Source organism: Dendrobates tinctorius, unplaced genomic scaffold, assembly GCF_039654945.1.
Source record: "Dendrobates tinctorius isolate UK_male_01 unplaced genomic scaffold, ASM3965494v1 ptg000041l, whole genome shotgun sequence".
Classification (NCBI taxonomy): Eukaryota; Metazoa; Chordata; class Amphibia; order Anura; family Dendrobatidae; genus Dendrobates; species Dendrobates tinctorius.
The window spans coordinates 7546517-7571357 of record NW_027361709.1 but is presented as its reverse complement, the minus strand read 5'-3'; the positions used below and the strand labels follow the sequence as shown (position 1 = coordinate 7571357).

Here is a 24841-nt window from a genome sequence, read left to right as displayed (position 1 = left end):
GTATATTTTTATGGCATTTTGTGCGGTAAAATGACCCGAAACGTGACGATTCTCCAGGTCGGGGCAATCATGGCGATGTAACATTTTTTAAAAAGAAATTTAAAACACTTTTTCGAACTCTGTAGAAAAAAAAAGGTCATTTTTTTTGGGAACTGTAACATTTCCATCGATGGAGCTGTGAGGGCTTTGGGGGATGTTTTTGCACGCAGAGCTAATTTATTTATTGCATTTTGGATTGGTGGAATTGCGAAAATGTTTCTTTTGTATATATTGATAAGGTGAACTTACAGACACGATGATATCAAATATAGGTAGTAGACTTTCTACAGGATTTCTGCAGCTATTTGCTAATTTTTTTTATCATATTTTTGAAGCTGCGGTTTTTGTCTCTTTTTGACTATTCATGTTCTAAATGATGCTGCTTTGTTTTTGATGCTTCTTTGTAATTTGGCTTTGACAAAACTTTGCTTATCCAGTCGTGTGATTTTACATGCAGTTTTGTTACCAGTACATCTTTCACATCTGAACAACTCAGCACAAGAGAGTATGACATGTTGCGGTTTCAAAAACGCTCCTCAGGTCAGTTTACACAGTATAAAAAGAAAAGCACTGTGGACATGAGTTTTTGACGCTGCACAAAAAAGTAAATGGAATGTATAGAAATCTCATCATGGGAGCGTAACCTAAGTGTACATCCATGCTGAATAAATACACAGTGAAAGTTATATATATATATATATATATATATATATATATTTTGTTGTGGTTGTTCTCAACCACAGTTTTGGGACACATCCACCCATTGAAGCAGTTTTGGGCATTGTTCTTTACTGAAAAAAAAACAACGCAAAACTCCAAAGCAAACACAATGAGACCAGTTTTACAAACGTGAGAAAAAAGGATGGAGAAACCCTTTTGTGGAAAGATTTGTCATCCCAGCCAGCCTTGCGCATCTGTGTATGGGCACCTGCCCTTAAAGGGGGTTGTCCGGTCAAAACAGGTACAGGTGAGTCTCACAAAGTCATTACAATCAGAGTGATCTATTTCACTTGTTTATTTCTGGTAATGTTGATGATTATGGCTTACAGCCAATGAAAACCCAAAAGTCATTATCTCAGTAAATTAGAATAAACAAACACCTGAAAAGGCTTGCGAAGCATTTATAAAGGTCCCTTAGTTTCAGTAGCTCCATGATCATGGTGTGATGCTAGCCACACATCAGAGTGTTCAAGGAGTCCAAGGTCAGAAGCCAGGAGGGTATGTCATAAACAGAAGGAAGACACAAAAGCGTAGTCAGGTATCGTTCCAGGGTCAGATTATCGGGAGGATAACGGATCAGAGCTGAAGGGGTTAAACAGACGGATGCTCAGAACAAAGTCAGGCAACAGATCAAGCATACAGAACTCAAGGCACAGGAGAACACAAACCTCACACACTGAGTGAAGTTCTGGGAGACACAGCTCAGTTAAGAAGCATGGCCATTAACTGGAATAATGAACACATGGAGACTGCCGACTCCTCAGTCTCAGATTGGATGGCCAAGCTGGCAACCAAAGTACTGACAGCTTCAGCAGACCCCTATACCAGATTGGATGGCCGAGCTGTCAGTACCTGCATCCCAGACACACTGAGGGGTGGAACCGTGACACATGGGGAAGACTGCTGACCTGACAGATGTCCAGAAGGCAGTCACTGACACGCTCCACAAGGAGGGGAAGCCACAAAAGGTCATTGCTAAAGAAGCCGGCTGTTCACACAGTGCTGTATCAAAGCATAATAATGGAGTGGAGTGGAGGGAAAAAGTGTGGTTGAAAAAGGTGCACAAGCAACCGGGATAACCGCAGCCTGGAAAGGATTGTTACTGTATGGAGGACAATAGGAGTGCAGAATACTGGATTACCGGTTAAGGATCCACTTAGATGTTTTGCCCCGCTGAGCTGAACCCCTAGCTAAGCCTCTGATGGGCACCAGTGCAATCCTACATTTTTAAGCTTAATGAAAAGCCATAAATACACATATTGGAAGAGAACCCCCTGTTATGTCGTAATGTTAGTGACGAGGCCCAAGATCTTCAAACTGCAGCATCAGGAAATGAGAACATAAAACAGTAACCGGGAGTAAGAATAAAAGAACAGACTTTATTTACAGATCTATACATGTCGTCAAGACACACGACCAGATAAATGCACGCCCAATATATACAATATTTATGTCCAGAGATATTTCAAACATTAATGCACAATCATTATCTGTAGAAAACTGAACCATTGTAGATTATAGGCTGAGAACACACAGTGCTCGCTTCATTCATCAGGCGTATGGATTATAGCCTTGTATCTGGAGATATCTGTAAGAAAGAGGGTGGTTAATAATAATGATATTAATCATCAGACCCCACAGGGTGAATGCACTTGATCCTAACAAGCAGGGTATGTAGACTTTTAAAACCATTGCACTCAGAATTTAAACAAAGAAGCAACTTTGCCAATGTACTAGTGTGGGAAAATAGAGCTTTCCCTGTGATTAGTTTGCCTTCCATAGGACAATAATAACCAAAGCAGCTGTACAGTGTCAGGACTCTGCAAACAGCACCTCATATCTCAGCTTCCCAGAGTGGCGTTATATACAGCACACATACAGACAGTTGAAGCCCCATTCCCTCACTCACGTTGGCTTCATGAATGGCAATCTGATCGTGGTCCATTGTGAGATAAGTAACGGCATCGTGGATAGAGGGGAAGATTTGAAACTTGGTGAAATTTTCATTAAATAGATTCCCGTCCTCCAGTCCCTTCATCACGGTCGCTGATGGAATAAACATTTTATTTAGAAATAGGGATTTCCATCCGACTTTTCCAGACCGCAAAATTACTTATCTGTACAGGTTCTCAGTGATGGATGGATCCCCTCCATAACTGCCACCCATGACTACCCCATAATCAGATTTGTAAAGTGCAAATTAAATTACTGTTGTTGTTATTATTATTATGCCTTTACCATTGCAGTTGGCCAGGTAGACGTCCACTTCAATCTCTGCAAAGTTTTTGAAGATCTGAAAAACATAAAAATAAAAAAAATCTATATATAAAAAAAAAAGGGATTTGGATGTCATCTGACAACGCTTCGCTCTCATTGAGGTAGAAAAGACCACCAGAAAAATTTTTTTTCAGAATTACAAAAATACATCATTTGAAAGGTAACTCACCAAACCCTGACTAATGCACTTGGCAGGATGCAGCAGAACCCCACTTATTTTGGCCAAAGCAGATAAGCTCACAACCCAACGTCAAGGGTCCCCAGATATCGTGAGTCCCTAACACTAAATCTAAACAGTGCTCATAAGAAAAAATGTTTAATTTTTTTTTTTTGTGTGTGATGCATGTATACAGTGCGGAGCAGCCCGCCTGCTAATACTATGGGCGTCATCAATAGGCTGCTCAGACACTTTTGCATCGTACCTATCAGTGTGACTTATGTCTTATGCAAGCCTTATCTGTGTGCATTTTTTCCACTAGGCAGCCAGACCATATTGGGTTACTGGCTGTGCTCATCAGTGCAGGCCCGGCGTCAGCACCCGGCGTACCCGGGCAAGTGCCGGGGCCCTGGCGTGACGGAAGGGCCCACACACGGTGACACACTGTCTGACTGCTGGGGAATGCGACCTTGAATCTGAATCAGTGGCGCCGGCAGGAGACGCGTGCCATTAGCCAATCGCAGTCCAGCAGCAGCCCAGGAGTGTCGTTTGATTGGTGGAGACCGTGGAGAGCTCCCCTCCCCTGTCTCTTGTCACGTGTGCGACGCAGGGAGGAAGTGACGAGGCGGAGACAGGACGGGGCGGAAGGAGGAAGCAGGAGCTTGTGAAGCGTGCTGCGCGCCTCTCTCTGGACATGGAGGGACCGGGCGGTGACCGGACATCAGCGACGGGCGGCGCACTGTCGCACATCTCCTGACCTGAGTCCTGACACCTAGTGAGTGGCTGGCGCTGCGGCTCGCTGAGTGAGGCTCAGTGGAGTCCTTGCTCCAACTCCAAGACAGTGAGTGGTGGTGCCGGCGGCTCCTGCTGCGGCAGCTCCAGCTGGCAGTGGCACCCGGGCCCAGGCGCTCAGTGAGGCTCCTCGCTCCGGCGGCTCCTGCTGCAGCAGCTTCCAATCCACTGACTGCCGCACCCGACACTGGCAGCTGATCTCCTGATACAGGTCAGAAAAATAGTGTGCATTTTATCTGTGCAATGAGCCAGGGTTCATACTCCTTGAGACAGTCAACAGCGACTACAAGCTGTGGTCCTATTTCAGACCTGAACAACAGTGCAAATTAAACCAAGCGAAGGCAAAAAAAAAAAAAAGCAATCTAGCAAGTAACACTTTTTTATTCCCGCCGAGCAAAATATATGGTGTGGAAAACTGGATCACAGATTGTTTCAAAAGTCTGCAAAGTGTTCAAAGCCAGAAAATTAGAGGGCATACGAAATATAAAACGAGTATTAAATACGCTCTAAATAATTATAGAAAACATTCAAAACAATTGGAAAAGAATGATATGGTGGACCAATCATTTCTGAATTTTACCTTTTCAGCTTTCTCATAGGGTTACAAGCTATGAAGTTATATTTTGATAACGTTTATGCGCTATATATATATATGTTACATTAGTCTTAATCATCACTAGAATTTTCTTACAATTAAAACTGATCTAAGGCAAGTTTCACACATCCGGTTTTCTCATTCCGGCCATGTGTGGCGAAATGATGTAGTGCCGGAACCGGCCTGAAACGGAGGTGCCGTAAGTAGATGCGGCGCACCTTACGGCACCTGAAATGGGGATCCGGCTTTAGGAGACATGGCTTTAACTGGGACGAAGGTATGGAGAGAGAGATCCGGACATGCGCATGCCAAAAACGTCCATCCGGTGACCGGATCAGGTAGAAGCCTGATCCGGCGGACGGAACTTTCCATTGAGTACTATTGTCCCGCTGAGCCGGGAGGGCCTCATCCGGCCATGTCCGGCTTTTTTCGCCACACAAAAAAATGCTGCAGCACCCATCACAAAAATTGGCATATAAGGGGTTGGCTTGTATAAAGCCCCTCTGCTGTATGGTATTGTAGAATTTACAATGGCTATCACTCATGTAAGAAGTGAAATCTGGCATTGTACTATACCTATATTTCTCTGCTGTATCTGTGCATCATGAATCGTGGTATGTGTTCAAGGGGGGGCCCACTGAGACTATTTCGCCCGGGGCCCTCAAAAACCTGGAGCCGGCCCTGCATCAGTGGAATGCACCTGTGCTGCCCCAGCCTTTATCAATGGGGCTCTGCTGCATCCTGCCAGTGCATTAGTCAGGGTTTGGTGAGTTACCTTTCAAATAATGTATTTTTGTAATTCTAGAAAAGACCACCACCAACCCCGGCAGCCTCTCCCACTGTATAGTAAAGCCTGTCATTTTATTTATTTTTTACATAAAGTCAATATATGGTACTTACTTTTCGTAAAACGCTGACACAGACGGTGTCCACAAAATTAACCGAAGCGAAATCCAATATTAACGAGTCAAAATCGGGTTTCTCCAGCCCCAGCGACTTCAGGGTGTTCTTCGCAGAGGTCTCTTCATTGGCAGCATTGACCGGTACAACTATGATGGATCCCTCAGTCATATCCTGCTCCTTGTCCTATTGGGAGATACAATCAATGATTTATTCGGTGGCATTCCTCACCTTATTTATAGAGTCTTACATCATTGTAAAACTACAACTCCCAGCATTCAGCTGTCTAAAATGCAACTTTTTATTTTGCATTAGGGACATAAATGAAAGCAAAATTAACAAACTTACCTTTTCTATCTCATATTCCAGTTTTCCAAGATCCAGGCGGTCAAAGGCGATGTTGTCATGTCCTGTGATCTATGAGACAGACAATGAAACAGGTTTATGGTAAGAGAAGATGTCATATTCACCAGAAAATAGAAATTTGCCGTTTTTAGTGAATTTTACTCAGTTGTCGTGCAGCAGTAGTGACACTGCATGGGCAGATTCTTGCCTTAAAGGGGCATTCTCTCTCTTAATGTGACGGTATATCTGTATATCTCATTGATCCGGGGAATGAAAGGAACGCAGTGCAGGGATAGTCTCATCCTCACCTCCTTCCTGGCCTCATTCTCCTTCTTGGCTTTTTTCATTGCTTTAAGTGCCCTTTTTATTTTTTTCTTTATCGCTTTCCTCTTCTTCTCGATCATCTTTTCCATGTCTACTCCGCACTATATAGGAGATATGGACACAGACATCAGCCGTGTGCCTCACCTGTTCATTATCCCATTCATTAGCACCTCTGTGTGCCAATCAGGCAGTTCTGCTACTATATACAGTGCCAAGGTGCAAAGCAGCTGTGTGCCAGACAGCTGTGCTATGTGTGTAGGGCCCGGGCGCTTAGCAGCAATGTGTGTAGGGCCCGGGCGCTTAGCAGCAATGTGTGTAGGGCCCGGGCGCTTAGCAGCAATGTGTGTAGGGCCCGCGCGCTTAGCAGCAATGTGTGTAGGGCCCGCGCGCTTAGCAGCAATGTGTGGAGGGCCCGAGCGCTTAGCAGCAATGTGTGTAGGGCCCGGGCGCTTAGCAGCAATGTGTGTAGGGCCCGGGCGCTTAGCAGCAATGTGTGTAGGGCCCGGGCGCTTAGCAGCAATGTGTGGAGGGCCCGGGCGCTTAGCAGCAATGTGTGGAGGGCCCGGGCGCTTAGCAGCAATGTGTGGAGGGCCCGGGCGCTTAGCAGCAATGTGTGTAGGGCCCGGGCGCTTAGCAGCAATGTGTGTAGGGCCCGGGCGCTTAGCAGCAATGTGTGTAGGGCCCGGGCGCTTAGCAGCAATGTGTGTAGGGCCCGCGCGCTTAGCAGCAATGTGTGTAGGGCCCGCGCGCTTAGCAGCAGTGTGTGTAGGACCCGCGTGCTTAGCAGCAGTGTGTGTAGGGCCCGCGCGCTTAGCAGCAATGTTCTACACTGTGATTTTCCACATTGACCTGCATTGGTCTCATCCATTTACAGACAAGACAGAGCTTGTGGTCGGCAGCTGCTGCATCCACCCATGGTGTAGATGAGGACATGGAGCTACACACTCACCCAGTTACACGCAACTGAACCGATAATTGTAACATTCATCTGAACATTGCCAAAGGACGATTCACACAAGCAGGTATTGTGCTGCAGTTTTTGTCCATGTGGTTTATAGAGGAGTAAAAACATTATTTCATGGTATTTTGCTTGTACACGCCATTTGTCTAAATCCACAGCGCTGTATTGCGCCATTTTTTCCCACGTGACACATTTTCTGCATACGCAAGTTCTGAAACAAGTCCTGCACCTGCGTCAATTGGACAGGGCAGGTTTCCATTCACTGGTTATAGTGTTGCCATTCACTGAAGGCAAATATATCTTATTCAAAAAAAGAAAATTCAAACAAACTTTACTAAAAAGTTGCAGAAGTTTTTGATGAGTTTCATAGACATAAAACTTGAGATTCATTGAAATTTCCCTGTAGTTTTACCTTCCGGCAGAGCGTCTCTAGATACTGGTCTGCGTTGGCATAATAGACCGTGGAGGACGAGTGGAAGATTTTTATCCTTGGTATCTCCTTGGCCTGGAATATGGAAGTGTATAAATAATACCTGTGTATAGACGGCTGTACTCATATGTATGTATATGAAATCAAGAAGCCTCACTACGGTAATTACCAGTGGCTGTAATCGCCCTTTGCTGCAAGGAAACAGCTATCAAGCTTCTGTTGACTGATCCCGGCTTAGTACTAGGAGGGCATGATGATCCCTGCTGTAAATAGACTGTGGGTATGTTTGACTTACAAGGGATTATAGGGGTGGTCTCTTTTTAAAATGGTTAAAATTGCAAAATGCTTGTAAAAATAAGCATTAAATTGCAAAGTTGCTTATTAAAAAAAACTCTTTTCTCTTGAATGGGAGGATTTTTAATTCGATAGATTACAACTTCTTTCCAAGGTTACTGGCCACCTCAGCAAAGGTGGCCAGTGCTCTACAAAAGGAGCACATGCTTGTAAGCGGATTGCTCTAAAGTCTTCTGGATTCTCAGATCCTGCCAGCTTTACCGCCCCTGCATATCTCCGATGCTGTAGAGGAAAAGCCATGTCTGCTAGCAACATTGGAGAGCGCACAGATCGCGACCGTGCCACTGATCTGCACTGTGAGTCTTCAGGAGCACACTGCCCCCAGCAAGCAGGAAATTTGGAGGCAGGGGAGTTGTGCGCTCCTGAAGAAAGACTACATTGCCACTTTAATGCACCAGAATTCCCTATGCAAATACCCAAAAGTTAGTCACATGGCTGGATGTGCTGAGCATATACTTTAACAATAAGTAAAATAAAAAAGGACATACTTTAAACATCTATCATCCATTGTGCCTTAACATCTGGAAACCGTCATTAAGCAGGAAAGCAGAGTATTGTTAGTATTTTATAAGTAACTGTTACCTGATGACATCTAGACACATCTCTGTAAACACTTGTTTCATATACTTGGCCCAAGACCGAATAATTGGATCTGAAATGGCAAAGATTTCACCTCTGATGAGAGATCAATAATGGACCAACCAAGTAGCAAAACGTTGAATGGTCTCTGCACATCCTACTGAGCATTTCACTCAAAGTTACTATCCACCATTTATTAATTTCATTTTATTATACAACTGTACAGGGGGAACATTGTTTTCTCATGCTATAATTCTTTCTGCCTGCAGCCACCACTAGGGGAAGCTCACTGCATATAATTTATACAGCCACCACTAGGGGGAGCTCATTGCATATAATTTATACAGCCACCACTAGGGGGAGCTCGCTTCATATAATTTATACAGCCACCACTAGGGGGAGCTCACTGCATATAATCTATACAGCCACCACTAGGGGGAGCTCACTGCATATAATCTATACAGTCATTATGCATATTTACACAGCTCAGTACATACAGATAAATGCAGTCACCACTATGGAGAGATCATTTATACAGCAACCACAAGGTGGAGTTAATTACATACAGATATATACATCAACCACGAGAGGGAATTAAAGGAAATCTGTCACCCCATTTTCGGCCTATAAGCTGCGGCCACCGCCATCAGGGGCTTAGCTACAGCATTCTGTAATGCATTCTGTAATGCTGTAGATAAGCCCCCGATGTAACCTGAAAGATAAGATAAACAAGTTAGATTATACTCGCCGGGGGGGAAGGGGGGGGTCCGGTCCGGCACCTCCCATCTTCTAAAGTTAACGTCCTCCTTCTTACTTCTGCCGCGGCTCCTGCGCAGGCGTACCTTATCTGCACTGTTGAGAGCAGAGTAAAATACTGCAGTGCGCAGGCGCTGGACCTCGCTGACCTTTCCCGGCACCTGCGCACTGCAGAACTTTACTCTGCCCTCAACAGGACAGATGAGGTACGCCTGCGCAGGAGCCGCGGCAGAAGTAAGAAGGAGGACGTCATCTCTAGAAGATGGGAGGCGCTGGACCGGACCGCGACACCCATCGGACCGGATCCCCGGGTGAGTATAATCTAACTTGTTTTTCTTATCGTTCAGGTTACATCGGAGGCTTATCTACAGCATTACAGAATGTTGTAGATAAGCCCCTGATGGCGGTGACCGCAGCTCATAGACCAAAAATGGGGTGACTTTAGTTCCATATTAGTTATACAGCCACAAGTAGGCAGAGCTCACTACATAGGGATTTATACAGCAACCACTAGAGGGATCTTACTAAATACAGACTCATACAGCCACCACAAAAAGGATCTCACTATTTACAGGCATATACAGCTAACACAAAGGAAAGCTCGTTACATATGATTTATACAGCCACCACTAAGGGCGCTCACTATATATTGTAGGATCGCTACTACCAACAGGTGGCGCTATAGAGTTCAAGTCCTCTTCCTCTCTGAAGAGGCAATTTGCACACTATATATTATTAATTATACAGCCACCACCAGGGTGAGGTCATTACACATGATTTATACAGTCATTATACAGACTTATACAGCTCACTATATAGAGATTTATACAGCCCGCCACTAGAGGGGGCTCATTGCATATTTATACAGCCACCACTAGGGGGAGCTCATTACATATTTATACAGCTAGCATAGAACAGGCTGGAAACTATATGACTGCAGGCACTGAGGAGAGCCCCCTGGTGGTGGCTGTAGGCAGATGCTATGATAGCATTACAGCAAACATAAAGGCACCATGTGGGCACTGAGGCTTATTATAGACTACTCACAGCTGTGTCCTGAAAATAACAGTCAGCATGGAAAATGCGACAGAGATGGCCAGACCAATGTCCATATTGAACAGGATTGTGGCAGCAAATGTCACCAACCAGGTCAGCTAAACAGAATACAAGAAATCAGTAAGTGAATAAATAGAAAACAATGTATGAGAGCAAATAAAATGTCTGGGGTCACCGAGAATGGTCTGGACTGGATTCAGCTGTAGCAAAACCTTCCACTATGAGAAGCGTTAGGTGCATATCAGTATTCTGCGGGTGCTGGATGGGAGCCCTGCAGTCAGCAAACAGCATCCTACCCACCACCATCCTACCCACCGGCAGCCTCGGCTTCTTTTTATTAGCTGGCGTGGCATAATGTCCTCTTTAAGCCACGTTCACACTATCAGTATTTTACATCAGTGGTGACGTGTTTCTGTTATACTTTTCCTCTGATTGTTTGACTCCTGATTTTGGCTTACAAATACTGATGTAAAATACTGACCAAATACTGAACGTGTGAATGTGGCCTTAGTGTGACTCACACACTGCTTTGTTTTAAGGACAGCGCCACACCTGTTTCAGGTTATATGTGGTATTGCAGTTCACCGCCATTCAATTGAATTTGGCTAAACTGCAATACTACATACATCCTGTGCATAGATGTGGCACTGTTTTTTGCAAGTAAGGCATATTTTCTTTTATTATTAGTAAACCCTTTTAAAGGGAACCTGTCATCCCCCCAGGGCGTTTTTCAGTTAAAGAGCCACCTTCAGCGGCACTAAGGCTGCATTCTGTGAAGGTGGCTCTTCTTTTTCTGACCCCTAGTAATGCTGAAATATCGACTTTTATAATTAGCTCCTCATACCTGTAATGTGTCCCATAGGTATGATGTGTCCCCCCAGTATCAGCCGCCTCCCAGCCATCCATCATGCCTGTCCGGTGCCTCGGCGCCACCCACCATCTGTCAATCATGATGCCCCGTGCGTCGCTGCATCCTCCTGTTTTGAATCCCGGCTCCTGCGCTGTGACAAGTGTTCTCGGGCATGCGCAGTGCGCGCTGCCTGAGAACCGACATCAGGCTATTGCGCCTGCGTGTTGTGGAGGCCCCAGATCCCGCCCCGGCAGTGTGTTATGATGTATTCACACTGCGGGGCTGGGGCCTCCGCAACACGCAGGCGCAATAGCCTGATGTCGGTTCTCAGGCAGCGCGCACTGCGCATGCCCGAGAACACTTGTCACAGCGCAGGAGCCGGGATTCAAAACAGGAGGATGCAGCGACGCACGGGGCATCATGATTGACAGATGGTGGGTGGCGTCAAGGCACCGGACAGGCATGATGGATGGCTGGGAGGCGGCTGATACTGGGGGACACATCATACCTATGGGACACATTACAGGTATGAGGAGCTAATTATAAAAGTCAATATTTTGGCATTACTAGGGGTCAGAAAAAGAAGCGTCACCTTCACAGAATGCAGCCTTAGTGCCGATGAAGGTGGCTCTTTAACTGAAAAACGCCCTGGGGGGGTGACAGGTTCCCTTTAAGTTTTGCTACTAATTTTCAGGGGTGGTGATAGTGTGTAGCGACTTCCATAGTGCACTTATGGGGTGAGGATTGCTCGTCCCTGGATACTCGTCACTCACCAGGTCAACTCTGTTGCTTTTCCACAAGACTCGGACATCTGAGAACTGTTTAAACATCCCCTTCAAATTGACTATGATGATTGAAGCCAAAATGGCCTAAAATAAAGGGAAAACGTTGTATTAGGCGATTGTTATTTGAGTAATTTCAATCCCTACAATCTATATATCTGGGAAATTGCTATTTAAGCATTTGCAAAACCCTATGTTACTAATAAATCTCACGAACAAGTCACCTGGTGGAAGGGATTTTGGGGACACCTGTAGGTTCAGACTGGTGGGCCCTAGTGCAGGTGTGGCCCCCCCCACCACATACATGAGAATTGTTTCTTCACTAGCCACATATTTCCATTATGCTCCTTGAACACGGATGTAAGCTGGCGCTGCATTTACCTTCGGCAAGTCCTGGAAAAGTTCCCCAGCTCGCAATATGATGATGAAGACGACAAAAGATGCCACAGCGCTGGCCACCTAGACATAGAAAATGCAGAAGAAATGTAATGAGGCCGTATAGTGTCGATGTACAAGTATTGATCTCCAACATGCGGCTCATCGTCTGCAGTAAAATGATCGCTCCCAACATCCGCTGACAGCGTCAGGCTGTCAGAGTTTGCTAGGAGTTGACTAATGTGCGGAGCCATATTGCTTGTCGTCACCCAGCTTTTCCAGGGACTGGGACAGATATAAGTAGATCACACACCTGACTATTTCCTCCAGAACTTTCCTGAACGAGAGACCTGGACACAGAGGCGCTAATGGCGAAACACTGGAAAAAGCTGCCAACGAAGTTACTGAAGCCGATGGCAATGAGCTCCTGTAATAAAACACAGGGGTGTCATGGGGACAAACCATATTATTTGTGTGGACACCCCAAAAATGTAACATGAAGCCCCAATCCTTGTACAACTGCTCCCAGGAGAAAGTTTGCATTAATTTGTATGAAAGGGGCGAACCCTGAATGGAGGCAGAGTCTAAAATGTACCACAATTTGGGGTAGTAATATGTAAAGACCTAGAATAATTGGTGCTCATAGATCATCAGCCATAAAGTGATCACCCAAGACTTAGATGGGGGTTGAGTAACAACTGCAGGATCACGTTATCCAGTGCTAGCGGACCACACGACCACTATGAGGGCCATGAGATGAGTGGGGGGTGACGGTGTAGAATGGCTCCACCACTTGCTGTTGTCCTCCCAATTTTACCGACATCCACCGTATGTATATGGAGCGGGCTCACGTTCTGTACCCAGCATGTGCTCTGATCACAGCAGTGAAACTCCTTGGATGCAGTGATGAACAGTCACCATTGCATCTAAGCAGTTTGGACCTTAGCTATGGAAGTGCACATTTTCCATATACTCCCCTGATGTAATCCTCCAATACATGACCCCCAAATCCATGTCTGAGACCTCACATTTCATCTATGTACAACTGCCACCGGGTTTGTCTTCTAGAGGATTCTCATCCTGTCGATAGACAGCTCCAACCTGCAGCAGCATCCCCCCATAATTCTTCAGCCCCCATTGCCAGCTGCAGCCCCCATCACTCAGGAGGTGACTTCTACGGTGTGGTATAATTGGCACTATCAGCTCACCTGATTACTGTCCACTTTATAACCGTGCTTGGATGCAAATACTTTCCCCAAAGAGATGGTTATAGCATAGCCCACCACAGCAATGGTGAAGGCGTTTCCAACAACATCTCCCAACAGGCTGAAATCGGGTAACATCGGCATCTTTAATCTAGAAAAAATATAATGTGATTCAGTGCTGTTTATCTAAAGTGATCACCAATTAACAATTACCTAAATGTAATATTATTCCATAAGTTACAGTTCAAAATTCTGCACCAGTTGAATTAAAAAATAAAACAAACTTACTTTTTTCACCTACATAGACAGGTAAAGGATAAAAACCTGTTTACCTGCAGCCACCACTAGAGGGAGCTTGTAAGTTTATAGGAGCTGTATACATTCTTGTACAGCGAGCTCCCTCTAGTGGTAGCTGCAGGTAGACAGAAATTGAAAGTTTATTTTTCTAAAATATTTGATCTATGATTAGTGGTCATATTTCTATTACTCACCCCACAGGGATGTGCCCAACATTCTCAATTCCAAATTTTTTATCTAGTCCAACAGCATATGATACTCCAGTGGAAACAATGAGCTGAAAATAGTAAGATTTACTAGTTACAAGGATGTGTAAGCCTTCCTGCAGACATTAACTATTTATTTTCTTTCTAAATGTAAAAAGTCAAAAGGAATATTCTAATCTTCCGTCTTCAGGAGCACACGGCTTTCCAGCCTTCCACCATTTGCCAGGGGGTGATGCGCTTCTGTAGACTGATAGTTTGGACCAGTGGCATGGTCCTCCCATGCTGCTAGCAGAGGCAGCTTTGCAAGGGGATCTAATAATCTGGCCAGCTTTCAGAGCTGCGCTTGCAGTGCATGCGCTTTTCAGAGGTAGCAGGTAACTCAGGCAACAAGCTGTAAAATAGAGTAGAAATCCCTCCATTCTTGAGAACAGAAAGGATTTGTAATAAAGTAAATTGCAAATTTGCTTGATTTTACAAGCATTTTGCAATTTTATCCATTTAAGATAAAATTTCATGCAGCCTTCTAAACAGAATTTTTTTTTTTTAAAGCTATCAATTTGCTGCTGCAGAGTGTCTGTGAGTCCTTTATCTAACTTAGTTTTTTAACATTTTTGCAGAGCACTATCAGAGTTCCTGATTCTGACTAACTACTCTCCCCACCCCTTCCATCACAGGTCTCAAGAGTGGGGAAAGGGAGAAAGCATGTACAATCTCAGAGAGGGCAGAGAAAACAGGTTGTAGATAAGAAGGAAAATACATGAAGAGGAAATATTTGAATGATAGAAGCTGTGCTGATATATGAGTTAATGCAGACTGCAGCACCCTGGATACACACAGACCCCATATCCAACCTACTGGGAAAGTCACTCCCGCAAGAGAAAAATCTGAAACTTAGATCAGGCTGAAAACTGCATATCAGGAGGCCTAAAATTAATAAATTAACAAATGAAGACTGCAGTCTTAAACTCAGGGCTATTTTGTTAACTACTAACATATTTAAAATATCATTTTACCTCATCAAAATAAATCATGTTACAGTTCTTTCTATAGGAAAATGTTCATAATAGGGTGGAAGGATTAAAGGGCATGATAGTCTGTGCAGACATTGTTGTGTCAGAAGCTACTGGCCAGTGGTGGGACCCCTAATATGTGGAATGTTATCACCTGTTTGTGCCATCCAATTATTATTCTGGAATCTTGGAAAGCTGGGTGTCGGCATGCCAGGGTGAGTGGGAATGTCTTATTACTTGTCACCCTACTTTCTAAAAAACAGATTAAACAAATGAAGATTTAGAGAACTTAATAGATGAGATTTACCATGATCAGTTCAATGGGAACTGGAATAAGAAGTTTGGAAGTAAACGACTCATTCAGAAATTTCATTAGCAAGAGGACGACGATGGCGATGATGCTGGTGACCAATGAGCCGATATTGGTTTCTGTAATTCTCAAGAAGATCTTAACGACGGTCTAAATACAAGGAAAGAAAAACAGAGAAATCTCTAAGATTCAATATCATTGTCGTCTTCATTGAACTCAATCAAGTTGAGGGGTTGTCTCCAAAGCAGATGTATAAAACACAATCACTCCCTGCAATGTAACTTACATATATTAATGACAACGGCTCCGTCTTCTGGCTCATTCTAATACCAAAGAGGTATTTCAGTTGGGACACCAGCACATGGACAGCCGATGCCGTTGTGTAGCCACTTATTAGGGGGTCCGAGAGATAGGTGACCACAAATCCAAACTGAAGGAGACCCAGAGCTATCTATTGATGGAAGGAAAGAGTTAAAAGATCAGCACCAACTATAGATATAAAAAACATCAATACACCATACATTGCTTATCCCGTACTCCTGAATTAATGACAGTATTTTACTCCAGAGCTGCATTCACTATTCTGCTGGTGCAGTCACGGTGTACATGTATTCCCTCTGCATAGAATCTTATGAGCACCAACTGGCATCTCCTCTCTCAATAATGGGAAAATCTGTCTTTGCAGAATACAGATTTTATCCAGGAATTGAGAGTCAAAGATCAGTCCAGGAGGAGAATGTAACAGGAAACAGATTTCTTTTATAAGAGATATTACAAAGTTTCCCGTTTTCATCTGTACTATTGACTTATGGAGAAAATAAGTACGGTAAGTTAAACAACGGTTACTCTTTAAGTTCGAATGTATAATTGGAAATTTAGCACGTACATTATTAGAGTTATTATATAATGAAATCTTACTTGAAAGAGTCCTACAAGAAACGCCAGAGCCATAGAGAGCTCCACTCTCATCAGGTCTCTAGCAGCCATGTCTATATTTGTCGAATTGTCTCCAAGTAGGAAGTTTTCATTGGGCGCCAAAGATTCAGTCACACTGGCAATCATGACACACACCACCGCAAATGAACCTGAGCGACATCAAAATAAAAATCATACAATATCCATTCCGTCAGAACTAAGTCTAAAGTCATTACATTACAAATGTCCAGCTGGGTTATAAGTGACATATATACACCCCCTGATAAGCAGCACAGAACCCACCTACAGATATATGTCTAGAAGTCCCGAAAAGGAAGTATATAAAGACAGGATAGAAGGACGTATAGAGGCCAAAGACGGGGGGAAGGCCAGCCAGGAGCGAGTACGCCAAACCTAAAATAAACATAAAGATGTTACACATGGTAATTACAGCAATTAACAGCAGGGGGCGCCATAACAAATATGATCAGGATGTCTAGATTAATTACCTTGTGGTAACTGGATTATACCAACGCTGATGCCAGAAATGAGGTCCCCCAATATCCAATCCCGGATCGGATACCGCGGAAGCCACCGAAGGACAGGGACATATTTTAGCAGCAAGGATTTTGCTGTGGCCTGAGAACATCTGAAAACAGAAGGGATATTAACATTAGAGAAGCCGGAGTGACCACCATGACTGCGCCCGCGAATGGGCTATGAATAAGGGTTGCTAACCTGAAACTCGTAAGCTTATGGATCCTTAATCTTTTTTTTTTTTCTCACGATGTTTTTAATTGCACAGTAAAAGTCATGTTTTCACATTTTGCCATTGGTGCTGAGCCCAGTCCTTATGGACCCTTCTTCTATTTCTGACCCGAATACCAGCATGGTGGGTTCCTACACTTCTGGCACCACTCCCTGACCAAACAAGGTTCACCAGGGTTCCCGTGTGGATACAAGTGGTTTTCACACTAATGTCCCCCCTGGAAGGTGCACGGATTACCTCTTTCCCCATATCCAGCCATACTTGCTTATCCGGGATTCTGAGACGCAGGTCTACCAAGGCTGTTCAAGGGGTCATTTTGATTAAAAGCTTGGAAAATCTGTGTGCTCCACTCACCGTATCCGGCTCTTACATCGTCTCCAGAAGGATGGTCTTGCAACGCTGGTCCTTGGCGCTATTCTGTCCAGATCGGCTTCACTTATGGCTTGCTGCCTCGGGGGGTAGCATTGCCTGTTCACCAAGCCCTGCTTCTCCTGTGTCATTATTATATATCACTATCGGGAAAACGACTTACAACTCGAGCGGCCAAGATCGGCATTACTGTCAAGAAAAGAATTTCTCATTAATTTACACATCAAGAATTTTTGTCCAAGAAAAATCTGGAATTTTTTTTGCAGCCAATTATTTTTATTACCTATATAAAAAAAAAAAAAAAAAAAAATCTAATTGGTTTTCGTGTACAGCCCTTATATATCCAAATGACCAAACAATAAACGAGCTCTACGAAGTCTGATCCGCCACTCACACACCATTTTTCCCCTTACTTTATCTCATCATTAAAAAATAAATAAAAGCTGCCTTTAAGCAGATACTTCTAGGGGTTAATAATAAAATCGTCTCTCTATATAAATACAAAACCTCTCTATATAGTCAAATGCAAACGTAAGGGTGCGTTCACATTGCATTTTAGCACCCGTTCAGTGCCGAACCCCCTGCAAAATGGGATTTGGACGTATGCACCAACGGGACCATAGACTTGAATGGTGAGGACAGAGTGATCGTGCGCTCTGCCGGGCATCATTTTCGGGCTTGTAAGTCTACAGGAGGCGGACACTCAAACATCGTAGGCTGCATCTGGGTTTCTGTCTCCAGTAGGTGTATACGCCTGAAAATGATGCGCAGCAGAACGCACGTTTGCACCATTATAATCTATGGCCCCATCAGCACATATGTCGAATCCTGTTTTTCAGAAGGAAAGTGGGGGGTCAGACATAAGCCCCAATGAGGCCACTGAACGGATGCCTAAACGCAATGTGGAAGCACCGTAAGTCAAAGGTTTGCTACCTCCACCATGTCCTGACTGGGAGTTGTCTTGCACAGTGGCTGCAGATCACTGATGTAAAGTACATCAGGGAGATGAGACTGCAATTAGTACAGCGACCCAGGTCACCACAAGGGTCTAGGATGCAGAGATATTGCAAGTTCATAGGGGCCTCTTAACTGATTAATACAATGTTACTGGAACTACAAGTGACAGCAAGCTTAGGTTACTTACCATCAAATATGATCCAAGTATTGAGCTGTCTGGCTGCAGTTCAGTAATGCCAGCCACTGTGTATATGTCATTTTCTTCAAATCGTACCCTGTATTTATACTAAGTCGCCCTTATTATTGCTCAATCGTATTTACTCTGCCAACCTGTATCTCCTGCACCGCAACAAAGGTGGCACAGTGCCAACACCAAAACGCCAACACCTAAACCAATAAGCCAATTATTCCACAGTGACCTTGGTGATGACCCACCGAAAAAGCGACTGTTTCATCAAAAGTGCCTATTGTTTGGCCACTTTGGCTGCTCCATTTCTTTTTATGTAGGTCATTGTAAACATCCAGGTGACAAATTTACGAGTTGTGTCGACTACAAGCACGAGAGCAGAAGTCTGATACAAGCACCATTGTCACAGCACCGCGTCTGCTATCTGCATAATGGGGGGACGACATAAAATGCAATGTAAGGCGTCATCTTATTATATTGTATGACACTTGTTATTTCATACACAGTAGTAAAAGAGGATCTGTTAGTTGTCAGAAATGTATTTTTTTTCTTTTTTTTAAACTGGTGTAAATGCCGCTGTTCTACTGACTCCGGCGTTGTGTTCCATTCATTTCTGAGCCTCTCCATCCCCGAGATATGGCTTTTTCTTCCCTTTTTATGGCTTTCTCTTCCCTTTATATAAATTTAGACTTATTACCAAGTGGGCGTTGTCCTTAAGTAGATGCACACGGAGTAGAGTTCATGACCAGGAGCCATTTGGTGAGCTGCATTTCTTGCTACATGTTCACAGACTTACCAGTGGAAAAGCCAAACTTCACATGCCAGAAATGCAAGCTTGTGTCCCTGTTGGAGGAAACGTTGCAAAATCTAGAAGAGAGGTTAGCTACACTGAAAATCATTAAGGAAGGTGAAGAGTTCTTAGACAGCAGAATTATCTCTTCATGTTACAGAAAGAGAAGAAATTCGAAGTGCACCTGAAGAAACAGAGGACTGGAGACATGTGACCCAGAGAAGCAGGAGGATCGGGAGGCAGTCAGCACCCATACTGCTCAGGAACCAGTACCAGGCTCTCACGCAGGAGAACGATGAAGAAATACATCAGGATAAGACTCTGCCCACAAACAGCAACCTTGTACGCCTTCAGAGTCCTCCTGGATGGAGAAAGAAAAATGTTGTGAAGGAGAAACGGAGAGTGGTGGTCATGGGGGATTCCCTGCTGAGAGGAACAGAGGCCGCTATCTGCAGACCGGATATAACTTCAAGAGAAATGTGCTGTCTTCCAGGTGCAAAAATCAAAGATGTGTCTGACAGGATACCAGGACTCTTCAGACCTACAGATGACTACCCATTCCTGCTACTACATGTGGGGACAAATGACAACGCAAGAAATGACCTGGAAACCATCTGCAGAGACTTTGAAGACTTAGGCAAGAAAGTGAAAGAACTGGGAGCGCAGGTGGTCTTCTCTTCCATCCTCCCAGTGGATGGCCATGGAACAAGGAGGTGGAATAAGATTCTGCAGGTGAACAACTGGCTACGTCGATGGTGCCGTCAGCAAGGATTTGGATTTCTGGATCACGGAGCAAATTACCTTTACGATGGACTACTTGCTAGAGATGAGTGCACCTTGCAAAGACTGGAAAACATGTATTTGGAAGTCGCCTTGCTACACTCATCAGTAGAGCTTTAAAACTAGAACAACATGGGAAGGGAAGCAAAAGGCCAGAAAAAGCCATACACCTGACAAATACTATTGAGAACTCTGCTATTAGAAGTGGGAGGAAAGAACAAAGACAAATAAAAAAAAAATCTAAAATATTGGAGAAAGAGAAACCAAATCACAAACTAAAATGTTTCTATACAAATGCACAAAGCATGGGCAACAAACAAGGACTACTAACGCAGAAAAAGAAATATGATGTCACTTGGTGGGACAATACACATGATTGGAATACAAGACTAGAAGGATACAACTTATTTGCAAGAAACAGACTTGATAAACGAGGAGGGGGTGTCGCATTGTATGTTAGAAACGCGTATATCTGCACAGAGATTGAAGCTTCAGAGACTGGGAGTTCTGTGGAAACTGTTTGGGTAAGAATACAAGGACAAAACAATGGAAAGGACACCATTGTGGGCATTTACTACAGGCCGCCTGTGCAAGCTGAAGATATGGATGAACTCTTTATGCATCAAATGGCCAAGTTCTCCAAAAAATGACAGTGTGGTCATGGGACATTTCAACTATCCAGACATTTGTTGGGAATCTTTCTAAGGCAAAACTAACAGGTTAAGCAAATTCTTGTCCTCTCTTGCTGACAAATTTATCTTCCAAAAGGTAGGGGAGAAAACAAGGGGATCTGCTACCTTGGATCTAGTCCTTATAAACAGGGAGGAAATGGTTGAGGAGGTAAGAGTGGCTGGGACCCTAGGAGGTAGCGACCATGCTATTTTAGAATTTTGGATAACCAGAGGAGGAAGACCTGTGAAGACTCACATCAAGGTTAGATTTCAGAAAGGCATATTTTAAGGGACTCGGAAAGAGAATCAGAGGGATCCATTGGCTGGATAGCCTTAAGGACAAAAATGTCCAGGAAAGATGGGAAATCTTGAAAAATGAGATTCTCAAAGCACAATCGTTAACAATTCTGAAAAGAGGGAAGAATAAGGAAGCATTAAAGCAAACCAGGATGGATGAACACAAAACTTAAACACATGCTAAAAAGAAAGGTTTATCAAATGGAAAGAGAGAGGCATATCTAAAAAAGAATATAATGCTGTCTGCAGAACCTGCAGGGCACGAATCAGATCTTCTGCAGCCGACAATGAATTAAGGCCTGCAAGAGACGTCAAAAGCAATTAAAAAAAAAAAGGATTTTAGGGATATGTCAAAAGTAAAAAGAAAAGTCAAAGATGCTATAGGATTTTTACAGGATGAAAATGATGAAATGGTAAAGGATGGTGAGAAGGCTGAACTTTTAAATTCCTATTTTGCATCTGTTTTCTCTCAGAAGGGGAATTGTTATGATTGAGTCACCGTAGGAGGCAAAAATAGAAATGCTAGCTAAGTCCAGAAAACCAGAGAAGTTGGCAGCTATCGGATTGCAGACCCCTGAACCTATCAACACAACTAGCAGTAGCCGTGGGGGGCTCCTACGATGCCCTAGGCCACTCGATCACAGCCGGAGGACTACATAGCCTAAAGAAAGAAAGGGAAATTTAAACTGCCCCAGAGCAGACCCCAAAGCAAAAGGCAGCCCCCCACATATAATGACGGTGAAGAAAGAAGAAAGAACAAAACACAGACAGAAAGACTGAGCAAAGATGGGGCCCAAGCTAGCTTAGATAGGAAAGTAAAGGAAGGCTGCTGTCTGCAATCCGTGAAAAACCCTATGAAAATAAGAGCCAACAAACTGACAGTAAAAAAGGCCCTGAAGACGCTAGGCTTCAAAAAAGGCTATGTCAGTACTCAGGAATATTCTGAAGACAGAGCAACAGGCAAAAGGAGATTCGGCTCACCCCAGCAGGGAATGGCAGAATCCAGAAAAGCAAGGAAAACAAAACACTAATGCAAAAAGGCAAAGCAGAAATCTTAGCTTTAGATGAGCAGGAATCAGATTGGTTTCCTAGAAGTCCACAGAGAAATCACCCGCAGGCCAGAAGGGCGTCGGCAGCCTTATATCCAGTCATTAACTCCACTCAGCCAGTCATCATCATCAGCCCCAGGTGTTTGACAATCAGGCTCACTACCTTTCTTCACCAGAAGAGGGAGTTCCTCGGGCCTCAGTAGTGAAGGGGAAAATGAACTCACAACAGGGAATGTAACATCAACTGTTCTTCACTGTCCTATTAAAGGAATAGAAGAATCCAGGATATTTATAAACAGAAAGATAGTGAGGAAACACTTAGCTAATATAAATGAATTCAAGTCTCCAGGTTCAGATGAATTACACCCCAAAGTAGTGAAGGAGATAGCAGAAGAAGATTTTGAACCACTCTACATAATCTTCCAGGAGAAGTCCCAGAAGACTGGAGAAGAGCAAATGTTGTCACTATCTTTAAACAAGGCAAGAAGGTGGACCCAGGGAACTATAGGCCGGCAAGTCTGACTTCTATACCAGGAAAGATCTTTGAACAAATAATTAAACAACATTTAAATGCCTGGATAAGAATGAAGTGATTAACCAGAGTCAGCATGGGTTTGTAACCAAATCATGTCAGACCAACTTAATTTCCTTCTATGACAGAATCACTGACTGGGTGGATCAGGGAAATGCTGTAGATATAGTATATCTTGACTTCAGTAAAGCATTTTACAAAGTATCTCACACAATCCTTATTGAAAAAATGACTAAGTATGGAATGAACAAGGCAACTGTTAGGTGGATTCATAACTGGCTTTGTGATCGGACCCAAAGAGTGGTCGTAAATGGCTGCACATCCGGTTGGAAAAATGTCTCAAGTGGGGTACCACAGGGCTCTGTCCTGAGCCCTGTATTGTTCAACATCTTTATCAATGATTTAGATGAAGGAATTGAGTGTAAACTGATTACATTTGCTGATGACACAAAGATAGGAGGGATAGCTAATACTAGAGAAGAGCGAGAGAGGATTCAAAAAGATATAAATAAACTGGAGAAATGGGCAGCAACTAACAATGTTTTTTGACAGGGAAAAATGCAAAGTACTACATCTGGGCAATAAAAATGAAAACGCATATACAGAATGGGAGGAATAGGGCTAAGCAACAGCACATGTGAAAAAGACTTGCGTATACTAATAGATCACAGACTGAACATCAGTCAACAGTGTGATGCAGCAGCAAAAAAGGCAAATGCAGTTCTGGGATGTATTAACAGAAGCATACAGTCTAGATCACGTGAAGTCATTATTGCCCTCTACTCCTCCTTGGTCAGGCCTCATCTGGAATACTGTGTCCAGTTTTGGGCACCACATTTAAAAAAAAAAAAGACATCAACAAACTGGAGCAAGTTCAGAGAAAAGCGACCAGAATGGTGACCGGTCTGCAAACCATGTCCTATGAGGAACGGTTACAGGATTTGGGAATATTTAGCTTGCAAAAAAGACTGAGAGGAGACTTAATAGCTATCTACAAATATCTCAAGGGCTGTCACATTGTAGAGGGATCATCTTTATTCTCATTTGGTGGTGAGTTCTCCTTCAATGGAAGCCTTCAAACAGAGGCTGGACAGACATCTGTCTGGGATGATTTAGTGAATCCTGCTTTGAGCAGGGGGTTGGACCAGATGACCCAGGAGGTCCCTTCCAACTCTACCATTCTGATTCTATGACCACGCCCACTTGGCTAACAAGGCTAGATGGAAGAAGTGGCCATATCTCAGGAATGAAGAAGAGCAGGAAGAAAATAAAAATAACGCCGGATTCAGGAGAACAGCGGCATTTGACACAAAGTTAACAATGACTAATTTACGGGAAACGGATTATCTCTAACTCTCCTCCCATTACTAGACAATAGGGAACTTGAGGACAATTACTGTAAATAGTTTATGATCGCTTGAACGTCATTAATGGCAGCCAAAGACATTTTTAATTGTTCCTCTGTTTCGGAAGACCAAATATCTAGTACCAGTGCATTATTGTATGCAGCCTCAAGTCCCACCATATAAAGGAGCAAATCAGATGGACCAAGTAAGACAAATTCTTGAAACCACCACCTCCCTCCAGTTTAGGTTCTGTTCCCCCAAACAAAATCAGAAAGGACAGCAATAGACTCATGAAAAATAGGTTTTATTACATTTCATATGTATAACAAATATTCCAGTAAAAACCCAGTTACCCAGCTGCCTTCAAACGGTAGCACAGTGTATAAAATCATCTGGCCACTAGTGGGAGCTATTGCTTAACACTTGATGGAGCCGAATCGTCCATGCGTTATATTGTAAACGCACAATCTGTGAGCGCTGGTAGAAAATAGTTGTACTCATATCTTCGTAGACAAATGCTGTAATAAAAAATATACAGGTCAATTTAGTGGATTTTTATTGATTAATATAAGAAAATAGGAGATTTCACAGTGGCCACTAGATGTCAGCATAGCTAGCAAATTCACCACCTTCCTTTACAGCTTGCTGTAAAGATTAAAGCTTGAATCCTGAAACACATTAATTAGACAGGATGACTATAGTCATATCTATTAATTTTTTGCAAGATAGGAGAAATTATCAAATTTTTAAATTAACCTATTGTTATACTAGAGTCCTATCTAAAAGGCACAGATATAATTTTATTTCATTTTTTTTTTTTAAAGCTAAATCAAATTACTTTAAAAAAAGGAGAAAAAAA

At 43.5% G+C, this 24841-nt stretch overlaps 2 protein-coding genes and 1 long non-coding RNA gene across 10 annotated transcripts in view; 1 reads left to right on the top strand and 2 right to left on the bottom strand.

Moving 5' to 3' along the window:
* Positions 1 to 1188: 1188 nt before the first annotated feature.
* On the top strand, positions 1189 to 7931 carry LOC141088863 (uncharacterized). Of its 4 annotated transcripts, none has more exons than XR_012232082.1 (4): positions 1189 to 1257; positions 5850 to 5927; positions 7024 to 7171; positions 7517 to 7931. It is a non-coding gene; the product is annotated as an uncharacterized lncRNA (long non-coding RNA). The 4 variants fall into 4 exon arrangements; XR_012232084.1 differs by lacking the exon at positions 1189 to 1257 and adding an exon at positions 1270 to 1727; XR_012232083.1 differs by lacking the exon at positions 1189 to 1257 and adding an exon at positions 3571 to 4196.
* Positions 2119 to 24473, bottom strand: LOC141088861 (solute carrier family 26 member 6-like). 2 transcript variants are annotated; one of them, XM_073575085.1, is made up of 22 exons: positions 24336 to 24473; positions 18766 to 18941; positions 17359 to 17562; positions 16745 to 16884; positions 16539 to 16649; positions 16239 to 16405; positions 15607 to 15771; positions 15318 to 15470; positions 13989 to 14071; positions 13501 to 13648; positions 12606 to 12719; positions 12299 to 12376; positions 11909 to 12004; positions 10277 to 10383; positions 8477 to 8546; positions 7523 to 7615; positions 6134 to 6250; positions 5829 to 5897; positions 5481 to 5666; positions 2998 to 3052; positions 2669 to 2805; positions 2119 to 2347 (listed from the first exon to the last, which is right to left on the bottom strand). In XM_073575085.1, exons 3-22 carry the CDS (start codon positions 17502 to 17504, stop codon positions 2324 to 2326), a joined length of 2259 nt encoding a protein of 752 aa, XP_073431186.1. In that variant the 5' UTR covers positions 17505 to 17562; positions 18766 to 18941; positions 24336 to 24473; the 3' UTR covers positions 2119 to 2323. The 2 variants fall into 2 exon arrangements, with proteins under 2 accessions (XP_073431186.1, XP_073431187.1); XM_073575086.1 differs by lacking the exons at positions 18766 to 18941; positions 24336 to 24473 and adding an exon at positions 18518 to 18740.
* LOC141088862 (solute carrier family 26 member 6-like) overlaps positions 24268 to 24841 on the bottom strand; it is a 37757-nt gene continuing 37183 nt past the window's right edge. For all 4 annotated transcript variants that reach the window (XM_073575090.1, XM_073575087.1, XM_073575089.1 and 1 more), the window contains one exon: positions 24268 to 24500. In XM_073575090.1, the coding sequence (XP_073431191.1) occupies positions 24480 to 24500 (21 nt within the window). In that variant the 3' untranslated portion in view covers positions 24268 to 24479. The remainder of the gene's footprint in view (positions 24501 to 24841) is intronic.

Bases quoted from the DNA above. Each gene is read 5' to 3' on its own strand.
- LOC141088861 (XM_073575085.1), bottom strand. From the start codon at position 17,504: ATGACACAGGAGAAGCAGGGCTTGGTGAACAGGCAATGCTACCCCCCG. The intron at 8,547-10,276 runs GTGAGTAGTCTA...TTGCCATTTCAG, and splicing joins GTTATTTTCAGGACACAGCT to ATCCAATTATTCGGTCTTGG. The intron at 2,806-2,997 runs GTAAAGGCATAA...TTATTCCATCAG, and splicing joins CTACCTGGCCAACTGCAATG to CGACCGTGATGAAGGGACTG.